The 25,711-nt window shown below is 38.2% G+C and overlaps 1 protein-coding gene across 2 annotated transcripts in view; it reads right to left on the bottom strand.

Moving 5' to 3' along the window:
• Pja2 (praja ring finger ubiquitin ligase 2) overlaps window positions 1-25,325 on the bottom strand; it is a 48,158-nt gene extending 22,833 nt beyond the window's left edge. The window contains exons 1-4 of one of the 2 annotated variants that reach the window (XM_041631787.1): window positions 25,179-25,325; window positions 4,963-5,080; window positions 3,608-3,808; window positions 1,150-2,167 (exon numbers count right to left, since the gene is read on the bottom strand). In XM_041631787.1, the coding sequence (XP_041487721.1) occupies window positions 1,150-2,167; window positions 3,608-3,808; window positions 4,963-4,993 (1,250 nt within the window). In that variant the 5' untranslated portion in view covers window positions 4,994-5,080; window positions 25,179-25,325. Of the gene's footprint in view, window positions 1-1,149; window positions 2,168-3,607; window positions 3,809-4,962; window positions 5,081-9,319; window positions 9,339-25,178 lie in introns of those variants that run through there. The other variant, XM_041631788.1, reaches the window with a different exon arrangement.
• Between the last annotated feature and the right edge of the window lie 386 nt (window positions 25,326-25,711).

Genomic DNA, 25,711 nt, shown 5'->3' with positions numbered 1-25,711 from the left:
GAAAAGCAAGCACACAGAAACAATAATGCTAGTATAAACAAACAATAGCCAAATGAACTGAATAGACAGATCTCAAAAGTACAAATGACCAAAAAATATTTAAAAAGGTTTGGCATCCTTAGCTACCAGGGACACACGAAACTTCACTGAGAGTCAGTTTCATCCTAGTCAGATGGCTGTAAGCAAGGAAACAAACAACTGATGGCAGGGAGCTTGCACAAAGGGAAGAATCCACGTTCACTGGTGATGGAAATGGGAATCTGTACGGCCACTGTGGAAATCTGTATGAAGATTTCTCAACAGAGTGAAAACAGAACTATAATAATGACCAAACCTTGGGTATAAATATACAAAGGAATCTAAGTCAGCATATCATGGTGAACCTGAACATTTGCTTATTTCAGCACTATTTTATTTAAACTTTAATATTGCATTTATTTACAGCAACTAGTGTGGCTACTAGGATTAAAATGTGTTACCACTGCGCAGCTGTAAGGCTGATTAATGTGGCTGTTTTACTTTCCCAATCTGCAGGCAAGCTTTATTTATGCCACTACACATGTGTAGGTATGTAGATGGAAGTGTGACACAGTGCATGTGTGGAGGTCAGAGACCAACTACTGGGAACCAAGTCTCTCCTTCTACCTTGTGAAACACAGGAATTGAACTCAGGTCACCAGGCTCAGCTTGGCAGTTAGCACCTTTGCTCACTGAAGCTATCTCACTGGCTCTATCAACATTATTCACAATAGCCAAATTGAGAAATCAGACCAGATTTCATCAACATACAAACAGATAAAGAAAATATGATATACATATACAACATAGTTTTGCTCATTCATAAAGAAAAATGGATTGCATTTTAGAGAACTGGATGGAACTGGGGACTATCATGTAAAGAAAGCAAAGCAAAGCGACCCAGAAGAAAACCACTGCATGCCTTCTCTTGTGCAGAATCTAGACGTGAAAGTGGAAAGGGAAAGAGAAAGAGAAAGGTGGAAAGGCAGGCTACTACATGACAACCATGTAAAGTTCAAGATGAACATGTGTGAGAATGTTATACTTTGTATAATGAATATAAAATCTTTTTAAAAAGAAAAGAATATCTGGCATAATACATACATCAACTAAATACTGCATGAAGCTTACCTATCTTCATCTTTGTTGTAGAGTTGGTAATAATCTCCGCAGCCATTCCAAAAGGAATTATCCTGAATTTCTTGCCTTCCTGAAGCTGTGGCTCCATTTTCTGATGTTGCACGATTATGTTCTCTTTCCCTTTGTGCAACTCTTGAGTAAGGTGGAATCAAGAACACACACTCATGGTCTCCATCATAGTCTTCACACTTTATTATAGGATTATCTGAACTACATTCCTCAACTTCTAAAGCCTCTCTCCATCTCTGAACACTTCTTTGTTTAGCCTCATGCCTATTAAAACCCATTTCTTGGTCTACCTGGCTCGAACTTATCACTTTTCTAACTTTGGGCCGCACTACCTGCTCAGGAGAGCTTCCGTGGTGGTTGGCTCTGTCATTAGTATTGTGTTCACTACAAATATACCCTGGACCACAGTCTGCATCTTCAGCTGAATTTTCTCTCTGTCTTTCCCGATCAGCATTATCTTGTTGCCTCTTTCTAACAATGTCTTCAGAAGACCTCTTGAATTCCTGCCCATTATCACCAGCAGAATTTTTCTCTAAAGGTGTTGAATCTAGCTCTTCAAACTCATCACTTATTTCACATTTGAGAGAGGGAACAGATACGGAAAAATCAGCGTACACCTCTGGCTCTCCATTTTCTAGCTCAAACACTTCCTGACATCTACCACCTTCCACAGCTTCTGCAGAAAGCTGAAGGGAGTCGTTGTTCTCATCACATCTGCTGCCTGGATCATTACAGTCAGCATAAACCAACACAATTCCATTTTGGAGACTTGAGACATTATAAATAGTTGGACCATACTTGGTCTCAGAGCCACTGTGGAGATCCCTTTTGCTTTCTAAGGTCTCCCTGACTTCCTCACTAGGGCATACTGGGGTAATGGATGGACTGCTCTCAGTGCTTTGATTCAGTGCTGGACCACAAGTGGAAATTTCTGTTTCAGTTTTTTCAAAAGTAGATTCATTGGGTAAAGAAGGATGGACTTGATCCAATGAATTGGAACCTTCATAAAAAGAAAGAGAAGAAAGCATTTTGGAGGGATTTAGATAAGATTTTATATAATATCAATTCCATGGAAATCATGATCTATTTGGCAATATGCTGATGTTTCTGTATTCCCCAACTTTACTATAGTCAGACTGGTTACACTGCGAACTCAGTTCCACCCCTGGACAGCCCCTCTCATTACCCTATCCTTGGGTTTTTTACAGATTTTTTTTAAACCCTGTCTCAGTATCAAAAATCTTTTCTATGTCAAAAAAAGAAGCAAATAGGAAGGTACACAATGAGAAATAAAAGCAGTCAGAATAATCTGTTCTCTAATTACTCTACAAATCTACCTTTTAATTACAAAACTTCTAAAATTCTCAAAAAAACCCTTTATGACAAATATAATTTTATCCCCAGGTAATAGATCTACGAGAAATAAGATTTTAACTGTATTTTGATGTTAATTAAAAAACTAAATCTAACTTCCTAGACATGAATCAGATTTCTATGTCTAAAATGTATTGTTAATACATTTATAATTTAGGTATTAGAGATACAACTTAAAAATAAGTGAATATACTGATTCAATTTGCCATACTTTGTCAAAATTCTGATACTTGAAAATCAAATCTATAATTATTTAACTTTATCTTTTATTATTAGTTTCACAAAGATACTGAGATTTGTTATAAACTAATGCATAAATCATAAAATAAATTAAATTTAATTTATAACAGAAAAGACTCTTCATTGGAATAACTTCATCATTCATCAGATTCTGATCTACAAATAATAGAGAAAATATTCTACAATTATCCAGTTTGCTTAGAACCATAAAAATGAAACTAGAAGATTTTATATATTTATATATAACTATGTAACTACAGTATAGGAAATCTGTACATAATATTTCAAACCACTGAATAATTAAGAAGGCTTAACTGAATAACTATTACCAGAAATTTTGGTGTTTATATTTTACAAAATAATGGAAAAAAATAAGTAAGTTAAGCTAAATTAGTCAGAAGAAGTTACAAGTTACATAAATATAGTATGCAGGGACAAACACTCTCAGTTCACATTCAATTCTTGGCATGGTCTACCTTTCAAACTAAGGTACTGAGAACAAAATCCTAAACTCCCCTAGGTCAGCAAAGTTTGTGAATGGAAAAGTAATATCCAGTCACTTCTGCTGTAAAGATAAACAGAAGAGATTTAAAAATAAGACAAAGACTTGGGAGAGGAATTAGCTGATGGATGTGGTTGTGTGATCACTGCCATAACAATTAGTCATACTTTAGTGACTGGTCATATTGAATTTTCTATATTTAATGTATATGGTACTGCTATTAAATTCAATAAAAATCTCCAAATAGAAAGAAAATGTACCATATTTATTATCAAAAACATAAATTTTAAAATAATAGCCCTTAATTGACTATATGTTACATACCTGAGGAATTTTCCTTTGGAACATCATCAAGTTCCAATACTTCATAGTCATCACCAGCCCGACCTAAGCTTCTTTCATGCCTGGTCATACACGGCTTAAAACTGACATATGCATGTCTCCTTCCATATCTCCTGCCTGTAATGGTCTGATATCCTCCTGCTGGTTTAGGCCAAGCTGCCTTGCTGGATTCTTGATCCATTACTGAAAATACAAATTAAAGTAAGGAAGGAAGGTAATAACCTTTACAATGGCAACAAGTTTGGGGAAAAAGTGCTTCAACAAACATGCTACTATTTACTAAACTATACACCACTGAACAGGTGTCCTGCTTAAGTGGTGCAGGGATGACAAGAAACAACTAAATAGTTATGCACTGAAGCCAAGGGTCAGATAAAATTCTCTGGAAGGAAATGGTCACAGAAGAAATCAAACACATGCTATTCCATCTCCAAAATTACAAATGGATGGTATAAATCAAGCTAAGAAAAGCCCCAGCATGTAAACTTGAATATTAATTCACTTTTTATTAAACAGTACAGTATTACGCAAAAATATATTAAGCTTGCTTAGGCAACTATTTATTATATATTCTATGTAAGAATAGAGTATTTCCTCACAGTGCTAGTACAATCAATATATGAAGGTTTTCTATTTTTGTTATGTATAAAGTAAAACAAGTATAAAACAAGTATAAAGCAAAAAAGGATAAATGACAACCTTGTATTTATTAAATGCCATAAAATGTTATATCATGTTTTAATCCCTTCAAATACATTTAGATGGTAGCCACTATCTATTTTAAAACTCAAAATAAATGTTAAGAAGTCAGGCATGGGGACGTGTATCTAAAACCCCAGCACTAAGGCAAGGATGGTAAACTGAAGGACAGCCTAAGTTACACAGTGACACTTTGTTACCAAAAAAAAAAAAAAGTAAAGTATTTAATCACTTGTCTCAAAAATATAAGAATCAACATCTTTAACTACTACTCCAAAAGAACAGCCTCCAAAATGGAACATATGCTAGAAACGAGGGGGTGTTTTATATTAAGTTAAAAATTAATCATTATAAATATTAAATAGCTATAGATGGTATAAAATCAGTCTTTTCATAAAATCACCTAACAGAGGATATAACACATCACATATATTCTTTTCTTTCTTTCTTTTTTTTTTTTTTGAAACAAGTTCTCCCCCTATAGCCCCAACTAGCCTTAAACTCACGGAGATCCACCTGCCTGTGCTGGAATTAAAAGTGTGAGCCACTATGCCTGGCTCCACATATTCCATTTAAAGTACCCAGGGAACAGAAAAAGAAGTCCTCAATGTAGAAGAATAAACACCTATCTTCCTTACCTGATGGTTCTTTTTCAGTGTACTGTGACATATATGGCAGTGTCTATGCTCCCAGCTCAGTAGAATTATGGACGTAATTTGGATTTTACTTATACAGCGAATAAGCTGCAAATAATTCCTACAAAAAAACAATGCATTGAACAAAATATATTAGTAATAAAAGAATAAAACAAACAAATAGCAAAACTGATGCACGTGGGGATTGTTGGCCTTTCATCCCCTAGAGAAATATAACTTGATCTGACAAAAACAACAATAAACAGACAAAAACACAAACAATCATACATAGAACTTGTAAGTAAATAATCAAATATATTGTTGAAGAACTGATTGGAAAGTGCAACACTGCTAGTTAGTGTTCGTGTAATTAGACACAAACCTATACATAGGAGAAAAAGGAGCCTCAATTGAGGAATTGTCTACAACAGACTGGCCTATGAGCACCTCTAGGAGAATTTCCTTGACTGACGTTTGATGTTGGAAAGCACAGCCCACTATAGGCAGTGCCACCTTTGGGCAGGTGGTCCTGGATTGCAAATTGAGCAAGCTGTGGAAAGCCAGTAAGCAGCTTTCTTCTATTGACTCAGATTCAGTTCCTACCTGGAGTTCCTGCCTTGTTATTTTCCCTCAACAAAGGGACTATAACCTGTAAGACAAATAAACCCTTTCCTCCTCCACACTGCTTCTGGTCACTGTTTTATCACAGTCACAGTGATAAAATAAAATAGTGGAGCTTACTATACCATGCTGGCTTAAGCTTTTCCATAAATTCACTTAGCTATCATTAAGTTTAAAAATATTAAAAATATTTAATAGGAAATTTAAAATTTCAAGTATACAGGTAATGATGTTCTTATCAATTATGATCAGATAATTTAACCCACAATCTACTCTAAACCAGTAAAGACTAACATATCAGTTAACAACAAAAAAAAACTTCTTGTTTGAAATTAATACATTAACTATTATAGAAGTTGAAGGCTTTTTAAGTTTAGCAGAAGCTGATTTTTTCTTAACACTTTAATATTTTAATACACAAACCACCAGTAATTTTCTACCACTAACACAAACTTATTAGAAAAACACTCTGCAAATGGGTTGTTATGCCTATTGTTACTTAAACACAAGCATACATCAGAGAGCACATATCTATATTCATTTATAAAATCAACAAATTTGAGAAACATGTCATCTTCTAATACAGCTGGATGAAAACTCCAAGGAACTAAAACAATAGTCTTGTGACCTCAGTTTTTTAAAAAACAAGGAACTCTTCTTTGATTATGCTTTCATGCCCCTCCCAGGCATGTTACTTCAAATTATTCATTACAACTGGCTTTTGTTTATAGCCCTATACGTAAAAATATGTTTTTGCTAATTGCAGCTTCCCTTCATGTGCAGCTTACCCATGTGACTATACACTTTACTCATGTGACTCCTGTTAACGCTCAGATGCTCTGAATAGAGTTAACATGAGAATTTAGTCCCCCTCATTTACTGTTTCCATTCTCAACAGAGTAGCAAATATGTGCCTGAAGCAAAATATGATGAGACTTACAACTAGCTAGTAGGCGGTAAGAAAGACAGCACTGGAGAGTGCTACAGTACCACTAGGAGAATGGTGTCTTCCAAAGCCTGACAGGACTGTGGATGAGAGGGAAGGAATCAGAATAGAAATCATTGTCATGTACCAGCATCTTTTAAAAGATACTCATGGCTGGATGTGGTAGCACACACTTTTAATCCCAGGCAGATCACTGAGTTTGAGACCGGCCTGCTCTACACATCCAATACCAAGGTCGGTAAGAACAATATAGTGAGACAGTGTCTAAAACAAACAAACTCATGGAAGGCTTTCAATATCTTGATGTCAATGCACTTATTTTCAAGGCCCATCATCTATTAGTGTTGTAGTATCTTCTGACTGCATACGGAATTGAGATACCTGACTTGAATTGTATTTCCTCCTTACCCCCCATTTTTCCCTTTAGTAGAACATACTCAAATAATTATTTCAGAGAATTTATGGACAAGGCAAACTGATTTTTTTTTGCATGCTATAAAATATCCTCATTAGTCTATTACAATTTAGTATTGTTAAAACCAAAACACATTCCTATAAACCCAGAAGGTATTATTTCCTAATATACTTATTACTATTAGGAAAACATCAAAGTAATTTACTACTGTTTCAACAGTACAGGAAAAAAACCCTACATTTTTCTCTGTGCACTATTTGGGATCTTGTCTTAATAAGGATGTACTTGGTGGCAGGCTACTAAATTTTTCTCCTTCATAACAGTAGCTGAACTGTTTTAATGAACAGACCTCAATCAGTGTCACAAAGATGTCTGTTTTCTTTCCTGTTATCTCTATATTTGACCAACATGGACTAATCTTTTGTATTTAAAACTTTCTTCTATATTTTCATTCCATGGACTAATATATTTAAATCACTTTCCTATACTCTGTAAGAATTTAAGTTTGTTTTAATTCTCTTGTTCCTCTTTTCTTTATTACTTTCAATAATGGTTCTTGGGTTATACAGACTGTAATGACCCTGTATATACCAATTTTCTCTATTTTATCTGATGCCACTATAATCAACTATCTGTGACAGTGTTATCTATTTCCAGACCCCTCTGGAGTATGAAAACTAGAACAAGGAGAAGGGACACAGAAATATTATAGTTATGGGTCAGGATTAAACGATTCATTTACCAGTTTAGGGTTTGTTTCTAAAGTAAACAGGGAGTGTAGCTTCTGAATTTTTTTCTGAATAGATAGTTTCCTCCAGAATTAGTATGACTATGTTCTATTTGTGGTAACTATTCATTCCAAATGCTTTGAGAATTTTTATATTGTTCTAATTAAAAGTGTGTGTGTGTGTGTGTGTGTGTGTGCATGTGTTGCAGTAACGAGGATCAAGGAAGCATTAGTCTGAAATCTTCCCATTAGTAGGTGAGATATAGCATTACTTTATCTAAGATATTATGGCATTAGCTACAGAGAAGCTATACAAACTTAAAAAAAACAGAAACACAAGCATGGGTAAGTAACAAAAATGCCTACCGTAAACTACTGAACTTAAAATGTCCTGTTTTTATTTTATTTGAAAACACTGTGTTTGTTATATTATCTAAGAAACTATTCTTGTTTGTCAACTTGACTACATCAGGAATTAACTAAAACACAAGTGGCTGGGTACAACTATGAGGGACTTTTATTTATTTTTTTCTTAAATCATTTGAAGTGACAAGATCCACTTGTAGTATGAATTTTTTGAATTAGGAAAATTCACCTCAAAATCTGGGCAACACCATTTCCTGGCAGCCTATATAAAGGACATGGAAGAAGAAAGCTTGCTCTCTTTGCCTTTTTGTTCTTGCTTTGGCATTAGAGTCTACTTCTTTGGGATTCCAGTGTATAGATGAGACATCCAGCCTTGTGAATAGAACTAACTGGATTCTTGGGCCTTCAGATGGTAGACAGCTATTAATGAGCTAGCTGAACCACAGACTGTAAGCCATTAATTATTGTAGCAGGCCACTTGTTCGTCCTGGCCGCTCAGTCCCGAAATAACCACACAGAAACTGTAATAATTAAATCACTGCTTAGCCCATTAGCTCTAGCTTTTTATTAGCTAACTCTCACATCTTAATTTAACCCATTTCTATTAATCTGTGTTTTGCCATGTGGCTGTGGCTTGCCAGGTAAAGTTCTGGCATCTGTCTCTGGCAGGGCTACATGGCTTCTGACTCTGCCTCCTTCCTTCCAGCATTCACTTTAGTTTTCCCTGCCTACCTCTGTTCTGGCCTGCTCTGCTATAGGCTCAAAGCAGTTTCTTTATTCAATAATGTTATTCACAGCATACAAAGGGGAATCCTACATCACCTTTCCTTTTCTGTTTAAATAAAAAGGAAAGTTTTAACTTTAACATAGTAACTATATAACAAAACAGCTATCAAAAAAGAATTACAATTATAATATTTTATCTACTTTATCTTTTATCATAACTAAGGAAAAGTATAACTATATATTCTTCAACTCCATCAAAGACTCCAGAAGAATATAATATTACCTAAGAAAACAGGAGTGCATTGTAAACAACTTCCAAAACTCTAGAATTGACAGAGACATCTCACTGCCTAGACAGTCACCCAATGTTCTTCTGTAACATTGGGGAATCCATCTTCAGCCTACAGGCCCATAGTATCAGGCAGACTTTTCCACAAAGCAGGACATTTCAAAGACAGTTCCCGCCTATATTGGCAGTTTGTCAGTCACTTTTTTCTGTGTTCTGCAGAATGTCTGGCAGACTCTTTCATGTAGTAGGAACCCCAAAGAACCATCTCACCTTTAGGCAAGTTCAGCAGTCATTTTTCTGTGGTGCCTGCATGTCCAGTTTTCACAGCATACAATGAAGAAGTCCAGTTTCTTGCCCAAATGGCTAACAAATTCCATAAGGAGCCTCTTTGATGCCCATCTACCTCTTGAAGTTATTGGAGCTGCCAGGAGCAGATGTGTCTCATTGTCATAAAGTGTCCTAAGTTTTTTTTTTTTTTTTTGGGGGGGGGGTCGGTTCGAGACAGGGTTTCTTTATAGCTTTGGAGCCTGTCCTGGAACTCGCTCTGTAGACTAGGCTGGCCTCGAACTCACAGAGATCCACCTGCCTCTGCCTCCTGAGTGCTGGATTAAAGGCGTACACCACCACTGCCTGGCTTAAAAGCCCTAAATTCTTTTTTTAAAAATGTATTTATTATGTACACAATATTCTGTCTGCGTGTATGCCTGCAGGCCAGGAGTGGGCACCAGACCTCATTACAGATGGTTGTGAGCCACCATGTGGATGCTGGGAATTGAACTCAGGACCTTTGGAAGAGCAGGCAATGCTCTTAACCACTGAGCCATCTCTCCAGCCCCAAGTCCTAAGTTCTTAAATGCCATATTTTGCTACTCTTTGAGAGGCTTGAAAAATAACTATCCATCTGAAATACATCTCTGTACATCTAGAAAATCTAAGTAACATGACTACAAGCTTGACTATTATAGATGATTATCTATTAACCTATATTTCTTAATTAAACATTACAAGTGTACAAACACAATACCTTAATCAAGAGCAGAAATATACATATAACAAAACTGACCTTAAATTTGTATCAATAAACCAAGATCTATACCAATGCAAATCTCTTTAGCATATCCTCCTTTAGATGTAAAGAAACATTTATAAACAATATTTGGGAATTTGGGAGTGGTTCTCTGCAAACTGCTTTCTGCTTTTTGTTGGGCGAAGTAACTTTTGTGGTGCATTACCAGTGACCTTTCAGAGGGTCTTGATCCATCAAACCACATTAGTTTGGAAGGATTTCACGGGTTTTCATCCTCTGTAAAAATAAAAGAAGAACCTCTTTTCCAAAGCAACTTATCCTCAGACCCAAATTTTGAAGTCAAGAAACATTTAAAATATCTATGCTGGTTTAGCTTAGCAGCCCATACAACGAAATGTCTCTCTGGACTTAGCTCTTTCACAGTCAAAAAATTCAATGAAAACACAATAATATTCATAATTCAGACTCTCTGTTTATCAGTGTCCATTTTTATGTAGCTTATTTGTTTTTATTATATTACTTTTTAATATCTTATTATCTTTACTCCTTTAATCTATGACTGTACTCTATCTCTTTAAAGACTTTGGGTTTTTTTTTTTAAACAATTTACTTCTTTTTCTAACTCTCTATGTTTTTTTTTCCTCTTTCCCAAGACTACGTATATTTTCTAAACATAGTGTCTCATTTAGAAGTCTTTTTTTTTTTGGTTTTTTGTTTTTTTTTTTTTTTTTGGTTTTTCAAGACAGGGTTTCTCTGTGGCTTTGGAGCCTGTCCTGGAACTAGCTCTGTAGACCAGGCTGGTCTCGAACTCACAGAGATCCGCCTGCCTCTGCCTCCTGAGTGCTGGGATTAAAGGCGTGCGCCACCACCGCCCGGCTTAGAAGTCTTTTATGTCTGAATCTTTCCTTATAGTGTATCTATAATCCTTTTCTGACCAGGATGGCTTCTTAAAACGCTAAGTGTTTCTTAAGAACCTAAGCTGCGGCATTTCTAGGGGAAATATGGCCCTGCCTGCTTGCTCCACCCAGCCTAACATGGCAGAAGTCTATTCAGTGCCTGGGGCTGTCGGGTGGGAGCCATCCTCATCACCTCAACTCTGATAACCAGTTGGCCCATGCTGTTACCAAGTAACTTGCAGCATGCTGCCTATGACTCCATTCAAGTGCTTGGCCTCCTGAAAGAGCCAGAGTTAGTGCTGGCAGTATGGCCCATGAAGCTGTGTGCTTTTTTTCCTGCTACTGCTGAATCAGGAAAACTTATCTTAAGGGAGCTGCCGCAAAATGCCAGCTGGAGAAAAAAAAAATGCAGCTAAACACTTTTGTTTTTCTGCCGGGTGATGGTGGCGCACGCCTTTAATCCCAGCACTCGGGAGGCAGAGGCAGGCGGATCTCTATGAGTTCGAGACCAGCCTGGTCTACAGAGCTAGTTCCAGGACAGGCTCCAAAGCCACAGAGAAACCCTGTCTCGAAAAACCAAAAACAAAACAAAACAAAAAAAAAATCCCCAAACTTTTGTTTTTCTGTGTCTAGAATTCCTTTTCAAACTTTCTCAGGTTTTATGTGGAAGTAGTCAGCCCCACATTCGCATGCCAATTTGTTGTACGAGTCCGCTTATGCATTCCCAGCTGCGCAGCCCTGAAATAACCACATAGAAACTGTATTAATTAAATCACTGCTTGGCCCGTTAGTTTTAGCTTCTTATTGGCTATCTCTTAATTTAACCCATTTCTATTAATCTGTGTATTGTCATGTGGCTGTGGCTTACCAGGTAAAGTTCCAGAGTGTGTCTCTGGCAGGGCTACATGGCTTCTAACTTCGCCTCCTTCCTCCTAGCATTCAGTTTAGTTTTCCCTACCTACCTCTGTTCTGCCCTGCTCTGCTATAGGCTCAAGGCAGTATCTTTATTCAGTAATGGTATCCACAGCATTCAGAGGGGAATCCCAAGTCAGTCAATCCCATATGTATGTTTTGCTCCCCTAGAAAACTCTGAATAACAAAAAAAATATGTATAATGCCTAAACAGTAGTTGAATAAATGAGACCCTTTCACTTGATGGAAATATGGTAGCAAATTAAAGGTTTGCGTCTTCTCACATCAAGATCCAGATCAGACATGTGATTTCCAACCTCAAAGGTCCAGACTAGAAGGGGATTTACCCACTTTAAACCAAGCAGAAAATCTCTTACAGGTGTGTCCTACATTTCTGGATTGTAGCTCATTCCAGATATAGTCAAGTTGACAACCAAAAATATACACTGTGGTGGTTGGAAAGAAAATGGCCCCCAAAGCGAGTGACACTATTAGGAGGTGTGGACTTGCTGGAATAAGTGTGTCATGGTGGGAGCAGACTTTTCAGTGTGACAGTCAACTTCCTTTTGCCTGTAAGATGTAGCACTTTCAACTCCAGCACCACATCTGCCTGCACACTGCCATGCTCCCACCATAATGATAATGAACTGAACCTCTGAAACTGTAACGGAGCCACTGGTGTGGGACAATTGTATTCTATCAATTATGTTTTAAATAAATGCTGACTGGCAGTAGACAGGCAGGAAGTACAGGCGAGACAACCAGACGGGAAGTAGAGGCATGGCAATGGGAACAGGAGTATTCCGGGAAGAAGGAAGTTTCCTCTGCAGTCCTGCCCAGACATGGAAGAAGGAAGATGTGACCTGCCCACCGAAAAAGGTACCGAGCCATGTGGCTAACATAGATAATAATGGGTTAATATAAATGATAAGAGCTAATAAGCCTGAGCTAATGGGCCAATCAGTTTATGATTAATGTAGACACTCTGTGTGATTTCTTTGGGACATACCAGCTGTGGGAACTGGGCAGAACAGAAAACCCAACAAGCAGGCCCTCAAGTTACAAGCCGCCTCAATTAAATGCTTTCTTTTTAAAAAATGCTTTCTTTATAAGAGTTGGCATGGTCATTGTGTCTCTTCACAGCCTAAACTAAAACAGCCATCACACCTACCAATAACTATATTAAATGCAAATGACCTAAACATCTCAATGAAAAGATAAATTGTTAGTAAAAGTGAGTTGCAAGGTTGGAGATGGCTCTGCAGTGGTTAAGAGCACTTACTGTTCTTGCAGAAGAAGGGAGCTCAGTTCTCAGCACCCACATGATGTTTGTAACCTGTCTGTAACTCCAATTCCAGAGGATCCAACACCTCTGCTGACTTAGAGCTTCTGCATGCACATAGTACACATCCATATAATTAGGCACATGCACATACAAATACTTTTTTTTTAAAAAAGAGCAATTTAAAGCAAACACACTTTAAATAGGAAAGAATGAAAATTAAAGGGTAGGAAAGATCTATCACACAAGCACTGATCAAAAGAGTGATAGAAAATTTGTGTTAATATTAAAACAGACTTCAGAGTGAGGAATACTTCAGATGGGGGGTATTAGTTAATAATAATGTGGTCCATATACCACAATGCATAATAGTTTTAGACATCCATGTGTACAAAGAGAGGTTTAAAAACAGTAAGTAAAAAGAAACAGAAAAGAAACAAGATATATTCTCAGTTATATTTGGAGACTTCAAGTCTTTTCTAAATGATTAAGAAAATAACTACAAAAACAAAACAAAAAATCAACAACAACAACAAAAAACCAAAACCCAAACCAAAAAAAGAATTAATAAAAACCCACCTCATTAAGGTAAAGGAAATCAATCAATTTTCCCTGGCACTTAAGAGACCACTCTATTAAAATTAACAGATTTGAAGACTACATGGAACAAATACCAAGACCAACCACGTTGAAGCTCCCCCTCAAAAAAAAAAAAAAAGGAAGCTAAGCTTGAAAAATTCTGTAACCATTCATAAGATCAAAAACACTAATGGCACAAAAATATTTTTTAGAAAATATAAAAGATGTATTCCCAAGCTAGCATTACCACAATAAAAAGAATTAAATGAAAAGGTAAAAAGATATCCTCATGGACAAAAGGTAAAAACGAAAAAAAACATACTAATTAAGGTTTAACTACAAGGTGACATATTTGAAACAAACACTATTATATTTAAAAACTACAGAAGATAAATCCATAAACATAGTAAAAAACAAAATAAAAATTGTTTTTGACCAAACTCAATACAGAGTTAAAATCCAGTATCTCCAAGAGAATGGAAATGAACTCAATATGACAAATGGTCACTTGCTTTGTTCTATTGAGGCTGCTTAGCAAACTTTGAGAGACTGGGTGGTTTTTATACAGCCGAAATTAATTTCTCACAAGTCACTTCTCTAGGGAGTTCAAGACCCAAGTCTGAGTAGGTCTGACCTGGCAAAGGGTTGCTTTCCAGTTCAGAGGCTACAGTGCTTTTCACTGCATCTTTATTTGGGGGTGAGGTAGCTGTTGGACTCTTTTAAAAAGGTAATGATCTAACCACAAGGGGCAACATCACACACCCCAAAACTCCAGTTCTCCCAAATATTTCCATAATGGAGTTAATTTTCAACTCACAAATTTTGAGACGAACACAAACACTTGGCTTAAGTAACACTTTATCATAATTTATGATATTGCAAGACTAAAATCAGAAGGAGGACAAAAGTGTCTGCTATTGCCATTCTATTCATAATGGTGATGGAAGATCTACCAGTGCAGTAAGGGCAAAAGGGGAAGATAACATACAGATCAAAACAAACAAACAAAAAAAATTCCTTAACCACAATGGCAAAGAACTTCCAAAGAATCTATGAAATTAATTACCACAAGAAAGCTTCATACTTCAAGATCAATAAACAAAAACTAACTAACTGCATTTTTATATAATAGCAATAATCTAGAAACAAATCTCAGGAAAGTTATAATACCATAAAATTATGAATATAAGCAAACAAAATTGGTGAATATCTGAAACTATAGTATGCTTATAAAAAGACAAACAAAAGGACCTAGATAACTGAAAAAAGGTTATGTTTGCAAACTAGGACATTCAATTAGGTATTAATTCTTCCCAAATTGATCTGTTTTAATACAATCCAAACGAAAATTCCTTTTCCTTTTCTTTTTTGTAGAAACAAAACGCTTCTACAGGTTCTATAAATAACTAGTATAGCACCATGGCAAAAGACAACTTCAAGGAAGAGAGAGTGTATTTTAGTGTATGGGTCCATAGGTATGAGAGTTCATGATGAAGAAGACATGACTTCAACCAAGACCATGAAGCAAAGACAGAGCAAACTAAAAGTAAGCATTTTTTTTTTTAAATCTCAGAGACTTCCCTTAGTGACATACATCCTCCAGCAAAGCTGTACTACCTAAACTTCCCCAAATAGTGCCATCAACTGTGGATCAAATGTTCAAATGCATAAAGCAATCGGGAACATTTCTAATTCAAACTACCAGTATTATACATGTGTCCATGTTTATATGTACATGTGTACCTGTCATGAAGATCTGGAAGCCAGAGGTCAAGGTGAGGTGTTGGGTCAGGTAACTTTCTCTATTGCTCTTCATGTGTATGTGTGCACACATACATGCATGTACATATGTATGTATATAGGGTCTCTTCACTGGACCTTGAGCTCCTTAAGATTGGGTAGACCAGCTGGCTAGCAAGCTCTGGGTAGTCACCTGCCTCTGATCCATCTGTCTTTATTCCTTATTGCCAGAGTTACAAAGCACATGGCTTTACTGGGCTTTTTTCTATGTGGTGCTTGGAATCTGAACTCAACCCTCCTGCTTGAGAAGCAAGCACTTCACCTACTAAGACATGCTCCCCAGTCCAGTCCTGGCCAAAATGATATTTAAAAAGAAGAGCCCAAGAGTTTACATATCCTGATTTTAAGACTTACTGCAAAGTAAAAATGCCATGATGATACAGTATTTTCAAAATTCAGGCACAAAGATCAACAGGACAATCCAGAAGCAGATCACATTTGTGGTCTACTAATAGTCAGCCAAATTCAACAAGAAAAAGAATGTTCTCAACAAATAGAATTAGAATGACATATCCACTGATAAGAAAACAAACTATAAAAGCCTTTGCTCACATCATAAAACAAAAATCTAACTCAGAATGTACAATGTATCTTGATATAAAAATCAAAATGATTGCCTGGCATGGTGGCACGTGCATTTAATCACAGAACTCTGGAGGCAGAAGCAAGCAGATCTGAGTTCGAGGGCAATCTGGTCCATAAAGTGAATTCCAAAACCCTGTCTTCTTGAAACCCCCCCCCCCAAAAAAAAGAGAGAAAAAAACAAAACAAATAACCAACCAAAAAGCCCAACACCAAAAATATTAAATAAGTAGCCAAAAACATGAGGAAACTTGTATTTTATTTTGGAACTGGCAAGAAATTCTCAGAATACAGAAGCAAAAACCATTAAAAAAATAAAGAAAGAAAGAAAGAAACTCACTAGCCAAATTAATTCTAACTAAAAGCTCTTTTTAAGGGATTTTTGTGTGTGCCACATGAGTGAAGGTGCCTGTGGTGGCCAAGAGACATTAGAGCTGGAGTAACAGGCATCTGTGAGCAGACCAATGTGGGTGTTGAGAACTGAATTTGGGCCCTCTGGAAAAGCAGCAAGCACTCTTACTGTACAGCCATCTCCCCAGATCCTCCTTGTAACACGATTAATAAAAACACAGAGACATATATTGAGGTTCAATCTGAAAACCAGAAAAGCAAAGCAATCAGCCACTGGCTCTTACCTCGACCTCAGTCCAAAATGGTGATCCTGCCTCCAGGAATCTCAGAATGAGACTGAGAGCTGTCTCCTCCCATTTTATAATCCTCTCTAGTTCTGGGATTAAAGGCATGCACCACTACTGCCTGATTTCTATGTCAAGCCAGTGTGGCTACTAGGATTAAAGGTGTGTATCATTGCTTCCTGGTCTGTAAGGCTGGCCCATGTGGCTGTTTTACTTTTCTGACCCCCAGGCAATCTTTATCTATTAAAATACAAATGAAATGTCACTACATTTCCCCTTTCTGTTTAAAATAAAAAGGGTTATAACTAATATAAGAAAAACTATAGAAAATAAGTAAAATAACTATATACAATATATACAGGCAATAAATACATCAACAATGCCTAGTCCATTTGCATTTGACAAATTCAGAGAAAATACTCCATATCTATCCTATCTTGGTGAGTCCAAAGTCTTGTTCCTAATTTACTTCCTATTATAACTTGCTTTCTGCATCAGGTAAACAAGGAAAACCATAACCCTAACTATCTGGTCTTCAACTCTTTCAGAGACCCAAGAAGGAAATACTAACTTGGTGTGGGAGTTTCTTCTGTTTGTGTGTTGCTTTCATTGGTTAATGAATAAAAAAACTGCCTTGGCCTAGTTGATGGGGCGGAACTTAGGTAGGCAGAGAAGACAGAACTGAATGCTGGGAGAAAGAAGGGCAGAGAGAGAAGCCATGGATCCTCTGCCTGAGATGGACGCTGGTTAGAATCTTGCTGGTAAGCCAGTCACATGGCGATACACATATTAATAGAAATGGGTTAAATTAAGATGTAAGAATTAGCCAATAAGAAACTACAGCTAATGGGCCAAACAGTGTTTTAATGAATACAGTTTCTGTGTGGTTATTTTGGGTGTAAGCTAGGTGGGCAGCTGAGACAAACAAGGGACTCTCTTCTTGTAACATTAACTAAGCAAGTACAGGTGACTTCCAAAAAATGTGAGTAATGACAGGAATAGCTGGCTGCCTGGACAGTCACCCAAGATTTCTCTGTAACATTGGGGCATGCATTTTCGAATTACAGACCTAGCAAAACTGACAGACTTTTCTGTGAAGCAGGATATTCTGAAAGGCTGTCCTACCTTGTCTTGGCAAAATTTGGCAGTCACTTTCTTTTGTGTCCTGATTGTCCAGTTTGGACAGCATAATGTCAGCAGTCAAGGCAAGGGAAGTTTCTTGCCCAGTGGCTAACTTTGCCACAATGAAAGTAAACTCCATATGTAATTTTTCCAATGTCCATCATATTCTCTGAAGCAGATTGGTGCTGCCAGGGGCAGAAATGTCTCACTGTCATAAAAAAGAGCCTATATAATTAAAACATATTAAATGCCATATTCTGTAGATCTCTGAAGTGTTTGAAAACCACTTGTCTATCTAAAATATATCTTTGATCTTGAAAACATACCTAATGTGACTACAAGTTGATTTTAATAGGTGACTAATTACTAACCCGCATTTCCTTATTATCTTAAAGTTTGTAATAATTTTCAAGATTAGAAATTTGTAATACATTAAATGAGATGTATAGGTACAATGCCTTGAACAAAATTAGAAATGTATGTACTCTATGTTTTAACAAAATTAATCTCAAATTTGTATCAATATACAAAATTTGTATACAATAAAAATCCAATCTAATATAAAGCATTTATAACTAGTAGTTGCTTTTTAAACAGTAGATTCAGTAATATGTCTTTTTATCTTCTCATATCTAGATCCTCAGTTTTTCTTTTCAGAGTAGATTCAATAATCTAGTCTTTTATCCTATCATATCCATAATAGCCATAATCCATGGAACAACCAAAACACACCTACTCCACCTCTTGAGAATGCAGGCATTGTATTCTTAAATTTACTTCCTGTTGTCTGGGGGGTGACAGTATCTTTAGGAGATCCTGAAAGTAAAATTTGGTTTAAATGTCAAGTACTGGGAGAGGTAGCTCTATCATTTGTTGTCTGGTCTCTGTGTAATGGGAAAGTGCAGGTTTGTCTCAAGTCCGGGCTAGAGTAATTTGTGAGGCTGGATCATCTCAGTTAGCCACCTTGAAACTGTTCTGAGCAGTGTGTAGTCCAAAGCAGATCTGAAGTGGTGCTATAAGCTGAACAGCATCATATTAACATGGTAGAATTGTTATTCTGGGGCCCCATTCTCTTTCTGGAGACTTCAAAGATAACAATAGAAAAATTTATTGTTCACTGTAGAAAACCTAAACATTATTTATATCAAAATGGAAAGTTTGAATTTCAACAGATATATGTTCAAACAATGTTACCACAAAGATGAAAATAGGTATGGAGAGAAATAAAATTTTTGAAAACAGTTTTGATAACCTTAGTCCCTAGATTTTATCTTCCTTCTGTCCCACACCAGGTAGCTCCTGATAAGAGACAGAAACTCTGAATTTTTCTTTTAACAACATGCTTAGATTTAGAGAAGGAAGCCAATTCCAAAGCCAGATTTGATTTTTAAATGAGTAGCAACTACCATTATACTGAGAAGTAGGGACATATGTTTGTTTAGGTAGTGGGATATTATCCTTCAGAGGATATTGGTATTCAGATTTCTCTTTGCTTGGTGATTCTTTCTGGATAGCTATCTTTTCTTCTTTAGGCTTCTAGATATCCAAGGTCTCTTGACTTTTTGAAGATGGGTATTTTCCTGCAAAGACATCCTTATGAGGTTTCCTTACAACCTATATGATTGTCACCTCTGTGGATGAGTTGTCATTTCTCTGTATCAAGAGGTTCTCCTTTTCAAACTGAATCTTGATTAATTTTGGTGATATCCATAGTTTTTCTTCTGTGGAAACAAGAGCAAAACCCTTTCCCCAACATTGGGCGCCAAATTGAAACACAATTAATGAAAACTCATACAGATAATGGGGATCAACCTGAAGACCAAAAAGGCAAAGCTTTTACATCAACCTCAGTGTGAAAACAAGTGATCCTGCCTCCAGGAAACCTCAGAATGAGACTGAGACTGAGAGCTGTCTCCTCCCATTTTATAATCCTCTCTAGTTCTGGGATGAAGGGTGTGCACCATTACCACCTGGTTTCTATGGCAAGCTAGTACGATTACTGGGATTAAAGGTGTGTGTCATTGCTTCCTGGTCTGTAAGGCTGGCCAGTGTGTTGCTGTTTCACTTTTCTGACCCTCAGGCAAGCTTTATTTATCAAAACACAAATGAAATGCCACTGCAGCCTCTTGAAAAAGAATTACTATGATCAGAACTGGTTGTATCTGTTATCAATACCCATCCTCAGGACAAAGAGATAAGGCACCATCAAGAAGCATAATAACATTTTGAGGGTGCAGCTAGAACTAACTTGTGTAATACCAGACTGATTGAAAGGTCAAAAACTATTGACTAGTGCAGATACTCAGTAGCAGGAGCTGTCTATAAATCAGTTTGGCCCAAAGAAACCACAGAAGAGAGAAAAGCTCAGATGACTGAGTAGAGAACGGGCAAAGGAAAGGAGCTGAAAATGCCTCCTAATGCAATAGCAAATCAGTCTGAGCTAAAAGGAATGAACACCCCATCAGATCCTTCTGGACTATCAGGAAGATAAACAAAGATTATTTACTGAAAAAGTAAACAAAACAATTTCTCAATGCCTGAACCTGATTAATAAGAGATGCCCAAAAGAAATTTTAGGCATAATGAATGACCTGATTCATCATATTCCAGATGCCAAAAAACTTGTTAAATATCGGATATGTATTGAACCTATCATAAATCCTATTTGAGAGGGGCTCAGCCTATTGACGAGATGTCATACACAATGAAAGATATTTTAACAATGAAGAGTCAAGAAAATATTTATTTGGGAGAAAGTACTGAGAAGGCTCATGCAATCAAGGGATATATCCAGGAAGTAAAAATTGAAGAAACAAGTATCGATTTAGGGCCAGAAAATCCAGGAGAGGAAAATGAGTAGCAGAGGAATGTTAGTTTGTGGAAACAATCAAGACAAAGAAACAAAAAAATCTAACCAACAATTTTATAACCCCTGATTTAAAAAACCTAAGCATGTTGTCTAATTAGGTATAATGTATCTTCTACACCATGTTTGCACCTGTCCCTGACCAAGAGAGACCAGCTGGCCTTCAGAAAACAAAAACTCAAGGAATATCTATTAATATGAAAAGCAATGTTTCCATACAAACAAGAAAATCATATATCCAGAGAACAGCAAGTGACGACAACTGAAGATCAGGTTCAAGAAGGTAAGAAAGTTCTGAAACCAAAACTGAAATGGCCGATAAAGAAAATACTGAAAACAACTGCATTCCATTAAAACATGATGAAGTAATCAGTTCAGAAATACACAACTTGAAGGATAATATTATCAACTAGAGATGCTCAGACTATGACATCAGACCAGACATGTCCCCTTAAAACAATAAGAAGATGCGAGTAACTGCAGAAAAGCCCAAACAGGATACTAACATGCCTAAAAATCAAGTGTTTGGCTATTATGGTCAGGTTGTTCAGTGTAAGATTAATTCATTTAGAAAGCTTCCGAATGTCAAAGGTGAGAATCCTGAAACATCCAAGAAACTTCCCACTACTGTGTCTAAAGCCTAAAAGGCTCAGTCTGCGCCTGGACATGAAATCAGTATTAGAGCCTTTTCTGACTGAGGTAGAGGTATGAGCCAGTGCTGCTTTGGTTTTCTGGTCTTCAGGTTAAAACCCAATATCTGTCTCTGTTTTTTTTTTTTTTTAAATAATTATGCCACACCTCACATTTACAGTTTGGAAACAAAACAAAATCTTCATATTGAAATGTGTGTTTTCTTGCCTGTCAATGCTGTATAAAGATCGTATTTCAAAAGCTTTAAAATTCATTGAGAAAAGCGGCTTTCTAAAAATGGCTATATGATCTGAGGAAACCTTTACAAATGACAACAGTTATCAGCATTGTTTGCTGTCCAGTAAATAAATACAAGTTAAAATTCACTGTGAACCAGGAATGATAAGATGCCTATAATCTCAGTAGTCAGAAACCTGAGGCAGGAGGATTAAGAGTTCAAGGATAGCTTAGGCTACATAGTGAGTTCACAACGGTCTCAGCTACAAAACAAAATCTCTTTTTCAGAAAGACCAAGAAAATAAACAAGTGAAAAACAAAAATAAAAATCAGTGTAATACATATATACTAAAAGGGTGTGAGAATGTAGATATAAAGCAAACATGTCATTGGCAGACAACTAAAACAGGGTAAAGATTAAACATTCAGTTTCCATAGAAGCCCATAAATACCACTTGTAGAGATATTTGTTCAGGCATATAAAGTTTTTAATTCACATAAGAGCTCAGATTGAATGTTCACGCACCTTTACTAATAACAACCCTAAATCAGCAACAACCCAAATACCCATAAATAGATGACTAAAACAGGAGTAAATCAACTATCATCAACTACTTCACAATAAAAGCAAGTGAAGCAGTTAGACACACACAATTATCTTCAAAAACATGATATGAGGAAAAGGCAGACACAAAAGAAATAATTTCACTTATATGAAATTGCAGACCAAGAGAAATCAATGTTTTCAGACAGATGAAAATGCTATCCTGATTGTGTTATATTCTATTCTGTGGTAATGGCCATTAAGAGTATACTTTTATGAAAACAAAATGAGTTGTACATTTTAAATAAGTACATTTCATTATGTCTAATTTACTGCCAATAAAGTTGACTCTTTGAAAAGATAAACTCTTTCAGGAAACTAGTATACAAGCTGTACTGGTAATATCCAAAGAGAACCACACATATAACTGAAAAGATGTCAAAAAATAAATAAATAAGGTTTTTTAAACATATCAACAAGAATGAAAATAATAGGTGTCAGCAAGATGGCTCACTAGGGAAAGGTGCTTGCCACGAAGCCTGACAGTATGTATCTAATACCCAGAACCCCATGATGGAAGAATTATCTCCCACAAGTTGTTCTCTGACCTCTACATGCATGCTGTAGCAATATACACGTGTACAAACACACACATGTGCACACTCTGTTTTTAAAAATGAAAATAATATTATCTTGGAAAACTAAAAATAGAAGGCCATGTTTTAACTTAGTATTGGCTATTAGAAAGCTTTGTGAAATATTTTTAATGCTAGCATTCACCTTAAAATAAAAAATAACACTGTATTTTAACTATTAACTATACTATTCAATAATATGTAGTACCTACCCGGCAATTCAATGAACAAAATGTTACAAAAACTAGAAAGAAAACCACAAAACTGCCTATTTTCAGATAATTAGAAACTAAATAAAAACATAAGCTCCATGAAAAACGGAACAAAACAAGCTTTCGTATTTCCAGAGACAAGAAAAAGAAAAGTTACCTTTCATCTACAAACAGCAACCAACCATAAAGAAGTGGAAATACTGGGAAGGAATGTCAACTATATATGGGGGCTAACTAAAGCTTTACTATAAAGCAGGATGTGAAGAAAAACCTGAGGACAAACTTGAGAGGGGGTTTATGACTATGACTATGACTTATGACTATGAAATAGTTCTAAGAATTCATACAGAACCTTATTCAAAATAGGGATTTTAAAATTTAAATTACAATTGGTCTGAAGATCACCTAGAAGAATTACTCAAGAAATAGTCAAAATACCTTTGAAGAGAGTAATAACGAGGGTTAGATGTCTATCAAATTTAAATACTCAAGTCCTTTAGCTCTGCAAATCTATTTCTATGGACCTGTGCTCCAGAAAAGTGTTTCAGGGTTAAACAGTGGCTGGATCTTGGGATGGAGGGAATACAAGGGAAACTGGTAGTATTTTTCCAGTCTTCCACACTGTGAATCGTTCTAAAATCAAGGACTTAGGTTTACAATTCAGCATCAACCAATCAGTGAGCTACCTTCAGTATAAAGCGTACCTTCCAACTGTAATCAATTTACACGGGTTTCAATAGGAAAGTTTAATTAAAGTCCATCTAATTAAAGAAATATGTTGGACTCTTAGAACATGAAACAAGGAATTGTGTCCAAGACATGTAATTACGTGAAGAAACAGGCTTTACACAAAATGTACTCCGTTGGTATAGCCCTCACCCCCACCCCCACCCCCGCATAGGCCAACTCTGCTTGTATGTGTCTAATTTAAAGGTGCATTTGGGAAAGCACTTTGAAGGACGCCCACCAAATCTCAATAGTGGTGCGGCACCGGAGGGGGACAATGTTCACATTTTACTTTAGACTCCTTCCTTTATACTGCTTAATTTCACACCAAGGCTGCATGTCTGTAATAAAAGATTAAAGTTACTGCATATAAAAACGACATGAAATCCAGAAGACGAGCACAAAAACGGTTACGTTTATTTCTGCAATTTTGATGTTTATTGACATACTCTTCAGACGACCTGGGAGTCTTCAGCCACGGTGACTGCCATCTTAAAAGAAATAGGAGCAAATATTTCGTGATGAAAATAGGAGAACTAAGGCCTCTTTAAAAAGAGAATCGTATACTTGGCAGAACGAGGAGACTCAAAGCAGTGACTGTGTAGACAGGTTTTTTCTTTTTTGTTTGTTTGTTTTTTAATGCCCGAAGAGAAAAACCTCCCCGATTCTTCCAGGAAAAGAAAAAAAACTATTTACCTTCTCCCCTTTTCTCTAACTTGGTCTGGGCAGCTTTCAACTCACCATTTTGTAAGTGCGCAAAAATGATTAACCAGGAGGAATCTTGGGGTGGGGGTGGGGGCGGGGTGGGGGTGGGGTGGGGGGGCGGCCCTGAAGGTGCCTCACTGACAGGCGTGCTCCGGCCTAACGCTGCTGCCCGAGAAGGCGCTAGGCCACTGGCACCATCTGACAGAGTGTCTGGGGGCCTGGGCTTCGGTGACAACCGGGGAGGACGCAGAAACGGGGGACAGCGAGGGACCGGGGAGGAAGGCGTGCCCCACGGACAGGGGCCCCGCAGGCCTGCGACGCCACGGTCCACCGCGTCGGGCCCGAGGGGTGGGCGGCACTGGCGGGCCGCGAGAAGGGGAAGGGGGGAAGGCGCCAGGTCCTTGGCCCGGGCACCAAGGACGGCGGGGGAGCCGGCGGGAGCGGGCGGGCGGGCGGGCGGGGGAGCCGGCGGGAGCGGGCGGGCGGGCGGGCGGAGGGCGCGACGGGCGGCTCGGGCTAGAGCGCGGCCCCGATCGGGCTGGATGAAGCCCGGGAGGCGAGCGGCCTCCCAGCCGCCAACCCCACCCACCATGGCCGGCCGCGGCCCGGCCCGCTCCGCAGGAGCCACCACCGAAGCCCAGGCGCCGGGGCAGCGGCTCCGTCACCCAGATCCCCTCGGACCAAACCAGCCAGATTGGGGAGAAAGAGGGAGAGAGAGAAAAAAAAAATGTCCCCTCACCGGAATGTGCAGCGGCTCCAGAGCGAGATCGGCGCTCGATCCTCCACCCGCCACCACCGCCTTCTTCTCCGCCTCCGACTCCTCCCCCGCCGGAACGCGCAGCAGCGGCAGCGGCGGCGGCGGCGGCGGCGGCGGTGGCGGCGGCGGAAGCAGAGGCGGCGGCGGTGGCGGCGGCGGCAGCGCGTCCCGCCCCTTGCGCCGCGAAGGAGGCGGAGGAAGTCAGCGCTTTTGTCCCGCCCCCTGGAGGCTCAGCCAATAAGATCCGCGACGCTCGACAGGGAAAACGCACGCGTCCAATCGGAGCCCGAGAAGTGGGCTTACGTCAGTGGCTGGACGTGGCAGAAAAAGGGAAAATAACTCGGGCTGTCTCTCTGCCCGGCTCCCCAGGCGCTCTCCGAGGGCCGTCGCTGATTGGACGCCGAGCGGGGGAGCCGCACTCGGCCCCGCCTCCTGTCTGGCCCTGCGCCTTCCCCTGCAGCACTGCGACGTTTGGGGCGGGGGCGGGGCGCCGCGGGCCGCTGCGCCGGTTCAGC

This window comes from Microtus oregoni, unplaced genomic scaffold, assembly GCF_018167655.1.
Source record: "Microtus oregoni isolate MIOR12 unplaced genomic scaffold, Mior012 000038F_ref0000394, whole genome shotgun sequence".
In the NCBI taxonomy this organism is placed as follows: domain Eukaryota; kingdom Metazoa; phylum Chordata; class Mammalia; order Rodentia; family Cricetidae; genus Microtus; species Microtus oregoni.
The sequence above is the reverse complement of the archived record's forward strand: the minus strand, read 5'-3'. Positions and strand labels throughout refer to the sequence as shown.